Here is a 12,138-nt window from a genome sequence, read left to right on the forward strand (position 1 = left end):
TCCTTATTGTTTTTAGGCTAAAATATATTTTCTTTAATGATATGGTGATGAGAATAAATAACATTGTAAATATCCCTTTTTTAAAAGTAAAATGGAACATTGGTAACACTACATTAGTATACCCACCTCACCCCCCCCCAAAAAAAGAAGTGAAAAAAAGTCTCCTCTCTAATGTCTATTTCAAACCCCTAGTGAGCTGTAAGCACATGAGACTTCATAATTAGACACATCTAGGTTGAAATATTGACTCCCCTGAAAACTATACATGTGACTAATAAAAAGAAAGTCCTTATACTCATGACATCTCCAGTTCTCAGAATGTACACTGTGAATGATTTACTAGTATATCATCAATATTATCATTATAATCTCTCGTTCTTCCTCATTAGAATATGTATCCTTCTTTATACCACTAGGGGCTATTTCAAAGGAGGATTATTCCAATGAATTAAAAATATGATTAACTTATTTATTCATTGCATTTAATTTTACATAGCAAAAGTAATAAGGCATGAAGACCCTGGGGTGACCTTGGAAGTTGTGTGGAAAGTGCCAGCATCCAGCCTTAGGGTGTTCACCCACCATCTACTGATACATAAGTGAAGACTTGGCTACACTTGTGCTAAGCTGCTAATATTTTGCAGTTTATTTGTTTTAGCGGCTAATGATAACCTGATATCCTACCTAACATCATCTGACTCTCCATCACATTGGTAAGTGGGCTGTCCAAAAATACAGGTCTTGTTTGAAGTCAAACAGGAGCAGAGCTGAAATGGGAACCTTTGCTTTTTCCCTCTACACCCCCTCAGCTGATTATTGCTTCTCTTTCCAAATTTTCTCAGGACTTTTAAGCGATTATGACAAGGCAGTAATTTGGTCAAATCGCCTACCTCAGGCTTGGTTCGGTCGATGCCCGTGAGGAAGAGCAGGTGGGCCAGGAAGAGGCAGAGTGAGAGCTGCAAGTGGAGTGAGGTGCTGGTGTTCCGGATGGGTCTGCACAGAAGGAAGGTGAGGGCGGCCAGGAGGAGGCACAGCAGGGACAGGCTCAGCCCCACGTGGGTAATCACGGTCAGCACGGGATCTTCCTGGGAGCCACAAAAGGAGGCATCTGTTAGATTTTTCCAACTCTGCAGTTAGGGTCTTGATGGAAAATCCGAGGGGCTTCCCAGTTCAATCCCTCACGCAGGTTACTTAACCTCTCTGAGACTTGGTTTCCCCACCTTCAAAATGAAGGGAATAATAGCATTTATAATGCCGGGCTATTAAAAAAACGAAACCACTAGACCAGGGCTGCCTAAGGGAAATACCAACGAGTCACACAGGTAATTTTAAACTTCCTAGTAGCCACATTAAAATGTGTAAAAAGAAGACAGATGTGAGGTCAATTGGCTGATTGATAGAGATCTCTATGGAGATAGATAAATTTAGAGATAGACGATGATGATAGATAGATAATATAGAGTTGAGAGAGAGATAGAGATAGATATATAGAGAGAGTGAGATAGATCAAACTATAGAAAGATGGATGAATTGATAGATAGATGGATAGGTAGATATAAAGATAGATGATAGATGATAGAAATAGGGAGAAATGATTGCTAGAGAGAAGCAGAGTGAGGATTTTATGGCAAATATTGAAGGTTGGAGTATCTGGATATCTGAAGAGGAAATATTGGATTTCTCATATGGCTTTTATATTGTTTTTGTAACTGCCTTATAAATTTGATTTTATTTCACAATGATAAGTTTATAAAATATATAGAAAGAAACAGGTGAAATTAATTTAGTAGTACATTTTATTTAACCTAATATTTTCAAAATATTAGCAGTTCAATGTGTAATAAGTGTAAAACAATTATCAATGACATGTCTGACATTCATTTTTTCATATTAAGTCTTTGAAATCCAATTTATATTTTAAGGTTATACATATTTCAATTCAGAGCTTGTATTTCCAGTAGTGAAAATGAAATGTAGTCCTACCAGAACAATAAAGTTGTGTTTAACAACAAAAAAATTCACACTGCTTTTTTTTAATTTAAAATGAAATAAAATTAAGAATTCAGTCATTCGTACTAGTCACATTTCAAATTCTCAATAGCCATTTGTGACTGGTGATTATTTTGAACAACAAAAATAACAAATGTAATCTTTACAAAGGCTGAAGTTTTTATCTCTGCTGTATCTCCAATGCCTGGCAGATAGGCAATCAGTAAATATTTGATAAATGTATAAAATGCAGTCATGCATATCAAGCACTCAATAAACTCTTTATATATAGTGAAGGCTCATGAAATGGAAGTTAAAAAAGCAATCAGGAAAGAAATTAGGTAATTCTTTTTTATCTGAGTTATTGTAGTCCTGGTTGTGTCCTGGGAGTTTCAGGGGATTGTTTTGTCGTAGGTGACCAGGTGCCTTCTTTCTGGTTTGACCAGGAATTTAGCAAAAACTCTCTCTTGCAGAGTAACAGATACTTTCATTTTCAGATGCCCCCAGACCTTACCACTAAAGGGGATGACAACTCAACTTCCCAATGCCTGAGGGCTTTCCCTAGTAATTTGAACTCACTCTGCCCATAACCATGGAAGTGTCAGAAAATTAATGCCACCTGGATGCACCCCTCAACAAATGATGAAAGGAGATGGTATATAAATACCCAGCTCCCCCACCCAGAGACCCCAGAGGGAATTAAGCTCCAGTGGTCTGCAGTAGTAAGTGGCTTGATAATTTACCCTGTATTGGCCACTTTCCTTTTCCTGTCTTATTTCCCCATTCCCCTTCTGGTGTTTCCTGAAATCGCCTCTCCAGTTAGCTACTTGCACTTGAGTTCTTATCTCAGGGTATCTTTCTAAGATGCGGTCATGACAACCTCACAGGTTACTGGCTACCATGGTTCAAATGGTTCACAGAAGGTGACCATGAGATTTGGTACCTTGTGTGTAAGAGCCACGAGGACAGCAAAGCTGGATAGGTGGAAGCACTCGCATGTGGTATGAGAATCATTGCTACTCTTATGGGAACAGCCTTTGGTTGACCAGCTGCCCCCGTTCTTCGATCCTTCCCAGTAGACACAGAAATGTTTTGTTTTCGCACCACCAGTCTGGAAAGAGAATAAAATAAAAGTGGTTCTCAAAAGAGCTTCTGGGGAAGATGGTGGAGTAGGAAGCTCTGGGACTCAAACCATCTGAAACAAATGTTCTGGGTTCCACAGGCCAGGGGATCACTGTACAGTACCCAGGAAAGAGTGGGATGAAAAGGCAGAGAAACAGCAAAAAAGAACTGTGGGTAACTTGCTCCAAACAGAGGCTGCCCTTGCTCCTTCCCCACTCACGAGATGAGCCAACGAGAATCTGGTTCCTGGATGACTGCTGCAGACAGGAAGGGACATGGAAGCTCTCTGTCCCATGAGCAGGGTGGAACAAGGACAAGTACTGATCACAGCTTCTGATAAGTGAATTTAGATTGCTGCATTCTGGCTCTGAACTGCTGTATTAGTCTGTCCTGGAGGGGAACACCCCCATCCCCTAGTGGGGTGAAGGTGCTGGAGGTTTAAGAAGAGCATCCCAAGGGCTGCAAAGAACAGTTTCCTGAAGAGCGACATCTACAGGGAAGGCCAAGGAAGTGCAGCCATCAGAAAGGTTTTTGTGTCTTTCCTGACCCTCTTCCCAGGGCTCTTTAAAAGTTGTCTAGGCCCCACTCATGGGTCCCTGGCCTTGTTTAGGCTGGGAAATTCTGAGTTGGGAAAGTCCTCTCCAGGGTGACCTTCCTGCCAGAATTTATCTTCCAAGCAAAGGCAGTTAGAGGCAAAAAAAAAAAAAAAGAAGAAGAAGAAGAAGAACAAAGAAAACTATAGAAGCAAAACAAAAACAAACAGAACATAACAGATTCCTAAACAAGCTAAACAAGGAGTGGGAAAAGGAAGCCTTTCTTCTGGGGGTAAAACAAATTGTGCAAATAATGCAATCTTAAAAATTGTACTGCATACCCAAGGCAAGAACATGATGAAAAAGAGCTGAAAAAAAATCTAATCAGTTTAACATGGGCAATTCTACAGGTTGAGAATAAGTTGAACCAAATATCAAAGAAGGGCTTTAACATAAAGTCAATCCACAATAAAACCCTAGGCAAGAGAGAGAAACTGACCTTTAGAGTAAATTCATCAAGTTAATCAGATACCTAGACATCAGGAAAAAAATTACAAACCATATTAAAAACCAAGTGATGGGCCAAAGGAAAAATTTAAAACTTTGGGGGAGATCCAGAATTTTGAACAACTACTTCAAGCATGTTCAAACAATTCTACCAGTTCAATTCAAGGAGACGAAGGAAAACATAGCTAAAGAGATAAAGGCTATTAAGCATAAAGAATTTGGAAATGCGGAAAGAAACATAATTTATGGGAATACAATCCACAATAGAAGAGATTACAAACACTCTAGCTGCATACAACAGCAGATATGAGCAGGCAGCAGAAAAAACCATCAGTGAACTAGAAGATAGGGACATTTAAATCTTTTTATTTTTTTTAATTTTTTTATTAATTAACGGAAAAAAAAGAAATTAACCCAACATTTAGAAATCGTACCATTCAACATATGCAATCAGTAATTCTTAACATCATCACATAGATGCATGATCATCGTTTCTTAGTATATTTGCATCGGTTTAGAAGAACTAGCAACACAACAGAAAAAGATATAGAATGTTAATATAGAGAAAAGAAATAAAAGTAATAATAATAGTAAAAAACAAACAAACAAACAAACAAATAAAAAAAAACCCTATAGCTCAGATGTAGCTTCATTCAGTGTTTTACATGATTACTTTACAATTAGGTATTATTGTGCTGTCCATTTTTGAGTTTTTGTATCTAGTCCTGTTGCACAGTCTGTATCCCTTCAGCTCCAATTACCCATTATCTTACCCTGTTTCTAACTCCTGCTGGACTCTGTTACCAATGACATATTCCAAGTTTATTCTCGAATGTCCGTTCACATCAGTGGGACCATACAGTATTTGTCCTTTAGTTTTTGGCTAGACTCACTCAGCATAATGTTCTCTAGGTCCATCCATGTTATTACATGCTTCATAAGTTTATCCTGTCTTAAAGCTGCATAATATTCCATCGTATGTATATACCACAGTTTGTTTAGCCACTCGTCTGTTGATGGACATTTTGCCTGTTTCCATCTCTTTGCAATTGTAAATAACGCTGCTATAAACATTGGTGTGCAAATGTCCGTTTGTGTCTTTGCCCTTAAGTCCTTTGAGTAGATTCCCAGCAATGGTATTGCTGGGTCGTATGGCAATTCTATATTCAGCTTTTTGAGGAACCGCCAAACTGCCTTCCACAGTGGTTGCACCATTTGACATTCCCACCAACAGTGGATAAGTGTGTCTCTTTCTCCGCATCCTCTCCAGCACTTGTCATTTTCTGTTTTGTTGATAATGGCCATTCTGGTGGGTGTGAGACGATATCTCATTGTGGTTTTGATTTGCATTTCTCTAATGGCCAGGGATATTGAGCAACTCTTCATGTGCCTTTTGGCCATTTGTATTTCCTCTTATGAGAGGTGTCTATTCAAGTCTTTTTCCCATTTTGTAATTGGGTTGGCTGTCTTTTTGTTGTTGAGTTGAACAATCTCTTTATAAATTCTGGATACTAGACCTTTATCTGATATGTCATTTCCAAATATTGTCTCCCATTGTGTAGGCTGTCTTTCTACTTTCTTGATGAAGTTCTTTGATGCACAAAAGTGTTTAATTTTGAGGAGTTCCCATTTATTTATTTACTTCTTCAGTGCTCTTGCTTTAGGTTTAAGGTCCATAAAACTGCTTCCAATTGTAAGTTTCATAAGATATCTCCCTACATTTTCCTCTAACTGTTTTATGGTCTTAGACCTAATGTTTAGATCTTTGATCCATTTTGAGTTAACTTTTGTATAAGGTGTGAGATATGGGTCTTCTTTCATTCTTTTGCATATGGATATCCAGTTCTCTAGGCACCATTTATTGAAGAGACTGTTCTGTCCCAGGTGACTTGGCTTGACTGCCTTATCAAAGATCAAATGTCCATAGATGAGAGGTCTATATCTGAGCACTCTATTCGATTCCATTGGTCGATATATCTATCTTTATGCCAATACCATGCTGTTTTGACCACTGTGGCTTTATAATATGCCTTAAAGTCTGGCAGCGCAAGACCTCCAGCCTCATTTTTTTTCCTCAAGATGTTTTTAGCAATTCTGGGCACCCTGCCCTTCCAGATAAATTTGCTTATTGGTTTTTCTATTTCTGAAAAATAAGTTGTTGGGATTTTGATTGGTATTGCATTGAATCTGTAGATCAATTTAGTTAAAATTGACATCTTAATTATATTTAGTCTTCCAATCCATGAACACGGTATGCCCTTCCATCTATTTAGGTCTTCTGTGATTACTTTTAGCAGTTTTTTGTAGTTTTCTTTATATAGGTTTTTTGTCTCTTTAGTTAAATTTATTCCTAGGGGCGGGGCGAAGATGGTGGCTTTGTAAGGTACGTGCGTCTTAGTTCCTCCTCCAGAGCAACACTAGGTGAACAGAAACAGTGCAAAACAGCTCCCGGGGCCCAGTCTGGACTGGCTAGTTTGACTGCGAGACTCTGCTGCGGTGAGATCCCCGAGCGGCACGTGATTCCCCGAGCAGCGGCAGCTGTGGCGGCCGGAGCTCCTCCCTCCCTCCTTCCCAGGCCGGCTGAGAGACTCAGAGAGGCAAGTTTCCTAAGCCGCGGCGGCCAGCGCCCCTCTTTTGCGGGTGGCTTCCAGGACCGGCTACGAGTCTCGGATCAGAAGGCTACCCAAGCCGCGGTGGCCCTCCCCCGCGGGCATCTTCCTGGTCCGGTGGCGAATTCCCCAGGCCGCGGCGGCCAGCGACCAATGCCCCTCCCCCGTGGGCGTCTTCCTGGTCCGGTGGCGAATTCCCCAGGCCGCGGCAGCTGGTGACCAATGCCCCTCCCCTGCGGGCGGCTTCCTGGTCCGGTGGTGAATTCCCCGGGCCCACTGCAGCCGGCGACCGACACCCCTCCAGGGAGAGGAGGGAATTTCTGACAGTGACAGGGACTGGGTCCAACCAAACACCAATAGGGGAATTAATAAAGGAGCCATAGGGTCCCCTCAAGCCGCGGCGGCTGACGCCCCCACCACGCGCAGCCTCCCAGACCAACTGAGAGAACTGGATTGGAAATCCCCAGGCCACGGAGAACGGTGACCGGGGGGATCCCTTCCAAACACGTGAGACAAACGTGTGCCACGAGCGCCACCTACTGGGCCGGATAAGAAAAACAGAACCCAGAGATTTCACAGAAAAATCTTACAAACTTGTTGGGTTCGACACGCAGGGAAATCTGACTAAATGCCCAGACGCCAGCAGAAGATAACGGTCCATGCTCAGAAGATTGAGAATATGGCCCAGTCAAAGGAACAAACCAATAGTTCAAATGAGATACAGGAGCTGAGACAACTAATGCTGAATATACGAACAGAAATGGAAAACCTCTTCAAAAATGAAATTGAGGGCGGGCCGCGGTGGCTCAGCGGGCAAAGTGCTTGCCTGCTATGCCGGAGGACCTCGGTTCGATTCCCGGCCCCAGCCCATGTAACAAAAAACGGAAAAACAAAATACAATAAAACAAGAAAATGTTTAAAGATGTTTCCCTTTCTTCCTTCCTTCCTTCTATCCTTCCTTCCTTCTCTCTGTCTATCCTTTAAAAAAAAAAAAAAAAAATGAAATTGATAAATTGAGGGAGGACATGAAGAAGACATGGGCTGAACAAAAAGAAGAAATAGAAAAACTGAAAAAATAAATCACAGAACTTATGGAAGTGAAGGATAAAGTAGAAAAGATGGAAAAAACAATGGATACCTACAATGATAGATTTAAAGAGACAGAAGATAGAATTAGTGATTTGGAGGATGGAACATCTGAATTCCAAAAAGAAACAGAAACTATCGGGAAAAGAATGGAAAAATTTGAACAAGGTATCAGGGAACTCAAGGACAATATGAACCGCACAAATATATGTGTTGTGGGTGTCCCAGAAGGAGAAGAGAAGGGAAAAGGAGGAGAAAAACTAATGGAAGAAATTATCACTGAAAATTTCCCAACTCTTATGAAAGACCTAAAATTACAGATCCAAGAAGTGCAGCACACCCCAAAGAGATTAGACCCAAATAGGCGTTCTCCAAGACACTTACTAGTTAGAATGTCAGAGGTCAAAGAGAAAGAGAGGATCTTGAAAGCAGCAAGAGAAAAACAATCCATCACATACAAGGGAAACCCAATAAGACTATGTGTAGATTTCTCAGCAGAAACCATGGAAGCTAGAAGACAGTGGGATGATATATTTAAATTATGAAAAGAGAAAAACTGCCAACCAAGACTCCTATATCCAGCAAAATTGTCCTTCAAAAATGAGGGAGAAATTAAAACATTCTCAGACAAAAAGTCACTGAGAGAATTTGTGACCAAGAGACCAGCTCTGCAAGAAATACTAAAGGGAGCACTAGAGTCAGAACCGAGAAGACAGAAGAGAGAGGTATGGAGAAGAGTGTAGAAAGAAGGAAAGTCAGATATGATATATATAATACAAAAGGCAAAATGATAGAGGAAAATATTATCCAAACAGTAATAACAGTAAATGTTAATGGACTGAATTCCCCAATCAAAAGACATAGACTGGCAGAATGGATTAAAAACCAGGATCCTTCTATATGCTGTCTACAGGAAACACATCTTAGACCCAAAGATAAACATAGGTTGAAAGTGAAAGGTTGGGAAAAGATATTTCATGCAAATAACAACCAGAAAAGAGCAGGAGTGGCTATACTAATATCCAACAAATTAAACTTCAAATGTAAAACAGTTAAAAGAGACAAAGAAGGACACTATATACTAATAAAAGGAACAATTAAACAAGAAGACATAACAATCATAAATATTTACGCACCGAACCAGAATGCCCCAAAATACGTGAGGAATACACTGCAAACACTGAAAAGGGAAATAGACTCATATACCATAATAGTTGGAGACTTCAATTCACCACTCTCATCAATGGACAGAACATCTAGACAGAGGATCAATAAAGAAAAAGAGAGTCTGAATATTACTATAAATGAGCTACACTTAACAGACATTTATAGGACATTACATCCCACAACAGCAGGATACACCTTTTTCTCAAGTGCTCATGGATCATTCTCAAAGATAGACCAGATGCTGGGTCACAAAGCAAGTCTTAACAAATTTAAAAAGATTGAAATCATACACAACACTTTCTCGGATCATAAAGGAATGAAGTTGGATATCAATAATAGGCGGAGTGCCAGAAAATTCACAAATACGTGGAGGCTCAACAACACACTCTTAAACAACGAGTGGGTCAAAGAAGAAATTGCAAGAGAAATTAGCAAATACCTCGAGGCGAATGAAAATGAAAACACAACATATCAAAACTTATGGGACGCAGCAAAGGCAGTGCTAAGAGGGAAATTTATTGCCCTAAATGCCTATATCAGAAAAGAAGAAAAGGCAAAAATTCAGGAATTAACTTTCCACTTGGAAGAACTGGAGAAAGAACAGCAAACTAATCCCAAAGCAAGCAAAAGGAAAGAAATAACAAAGATTAGAGCTGAAATAAATGAAATTGAAAACATGAAAACAATAGAGAAAATCAATAAGACCAGAAGTTGGTTCTATGAGAAAATCAATAAGATTGATGGGCCCTTAGCAAGATTGACAAAAAGAAGAAGAGAAAGGACGCAAATAAATAAGATCAGAAATGGAAGAGGAGACATAACTACTGACCTCACAGAAATAAAGGAGGTAATAACAGGATACTATGAACAACTTTACACTAATAAATACAACAATTTAGATGAAATGGACGGGTTCCTGGAAAGACATGAACAACCAACTTTGACTCAAGAAGACATAGATGACCTCAACAAACCAATCACAAGTAAATAAATTGAATTAGTCATTCAAAAGCTTCCTAAAAAGAAAAGTCCAGGACCAGACGGCTTCACATGTGAATCTATCAAACATTCCAGAAAGAATTAGTACCAACTCTCCTCAAACTCTTCAAAAAAATCGAAGCGGAGGGAAAACTACCTAATTAATTCTATGAAGCCAACATCACCCTCACACCAAAACCAGGCAAAGATATTACAAAAAAAGAAAACTACAGGCCAATCTCTCTAATGAGTATAGATGCAAAAATCCTCAATAAAATTCTAGCAAATCGTATCCAACAACACATTAAAAGAATTATACATCATGACCAAGTAGGATTCATCCCAGGTATTCAAGGATGGTTAAACATAAGAAAATCAATTAATGTAATACACCATATCAACAAATCAAAGCAAAAAAATCACATGATCATCTCAATTGATGCAGAGAAGGCATTTGACAAGATTCAACATCCTTTCCTGTTGAAAACACTTCAAAAGATAGGAATACAAGGGAACTTCCTTAAAATGATAGAGGGAATATATGAAAAACCCACAGCTAATATCATCCTCAATGGGGAAAAATTGAAAAGTTTCCCCCTAAGATCAGGAACAAGACAAGGATGTCCACTATCACCACTATTATTCAACATTGTGTTGGAAGTTCTAGCCAGAGCAATTAGACAAGAAAAAGAAATACAAGGCATCAAAATTGGAAAGGAAGAAGTAAAACTATCACTGTTTGCAGATGATATGATACTATACGTCGAAAACCCGGAAAAATCCACAACACAACTACTAGAGCTAATAAATGAGTACAGCAAAGTAGCAGGTTACAAGATCAACATTCAAAAATCTGTAGCATTTCTATACACTAGTAATGAACAAGCTGAGGGGGAAATCAAGAAATGAATTCCATTTACAATTGCAACTCAAAGAATGAAATACCTAGGAATAAATTTAACTAAAGAGACAAAAAACAGATATAAAGAAAGCTACAAAAAACTGTTAAAAGTAATCACAGAAGACCTAAATAGATGGAAGGGCATACCGTGTTCATGGATTGGAAGACTAAATATAGTTAAGATGTCAATCCTACCTAAATTGATTTACAGATTCAATGCAATACCAATCAAAATCCCAACAACTTATTTTTCAGAAATAGATAAACCAATAAGCAAATTTATCTGGAAGGGCAGGGTGCCCCGAATTGCTAAAAACATCTTGAGGAAAAAAAACGAAGCTGGAGGTCTTGCACTGCCTGACTTTAAGGCATATTATGAAGCCACAGTGGTCAAAACAGCATGGTATTGGCATAAAGATAGATATGTCGACCAATGGAATCGAATAGAGTGCTCAGAAATAGACCCTCTCATCTATGGACATTTGATCTTTGATAAGGTAGTCAAGCCAAGTCACCTGGGACAGAACAGTCTCTTCAATAAATGGTGCCTAGAGAACTGGATATCCATATGTAAAAGAATGAAAGAAGACCCATATCTCACACCCTATACAAAAGTTAACTCAAAATGGATCAAAGATCTAAACATTAGGTCTAAGACCATAAAACAGTTAGAGGAAAATGTAGGGAGATATCTTATGAATCTTACAATTGGAGGCGGTTTTATGGACCTTAAACCTAAAGCAAGAGCACTGAAGAAGTAAATAAATAAATGGGAACTCCTCAAAATTAAACACTTTTGTGCATCAAAGAACTTCATCAAGAAAGTAGAAAGACAGCCTACACAATGGGAGATAATATTTGGAAATGACATATCAGATAAAGGTCTAGTATCCAGAATTTATAAAGAGATTGTTCAACTCAACAACAAAAAGACAGCCAACCCAATTACAAAATGGGAAAAAGACTTGAATAGACTCCTCTCAGAAGAGGAAATACAAATGGCCAAAAGGCACATGAAGAGATGCTCAATGTCCCTGGCCATTAGAGAAATGCAAATCAAAACCACAATGAGATATCATCTCACACCCACCAGAATGGCCATTATCAACAAAACAGAAAATGACAAGTGCTGGAGAGGATGCGGTAAAAGAGGCACACTTATCCACTGTTGGTGGGAATGTCAAATGGTGCAACCACTGTGGAAGGCAGTTTGGCGGTTCCTCAAAAAGCTGAATATAGAATTGCC

The 12,138-nt window shown here is 39.2% G+C and overlaps 1 protein-coding gene across 2 annotated transcripts in view; it reads right to left on the reverse strand.

The window, feature by feature from the left end:
• Positions 1-12,138, reverse strand: part of LOC143650295 (putative adhesion G protein-coupled receptor E4P) — a 56,474-nt gene that overhangs the window by 22,861 nt on the left and 21,475 nt on the right. For both annotated transcript variants that reach the window (XM_077120911.1, XM_077120910.1), the window contains 2 exons: positions 2,933-3,100; positions 891-1,085 (listed from right to left, as the gene is read on the reverse strand). In XM_077120911.1, coding sequence (XP_076977026.1) covers positions 891-1,085; positions 2,933-3,100 — 363 coding nt within the window. The remainder of the gene's footprint in view (positions 1-890; positions 1,086-2,932; positions 3,101-12,138) is intronic.

Source organism: Tamandua tetradactyla, chromosome 11, assembly GCF_023851605.1.
Source record: "Tamandua tetradactyla isolate mTamTet1 chromosome 11, mTamTet1.pri, whole genome shotgun sequence".
In the NCBI taxonomy this organism is placed as follows: domain Eukaryota; kingdom Metazoa; phylum Chordata; class Mammalia; order Pilosa; family Myrmecophagidae; genus Tamandua; species Tamandua tetradactyla.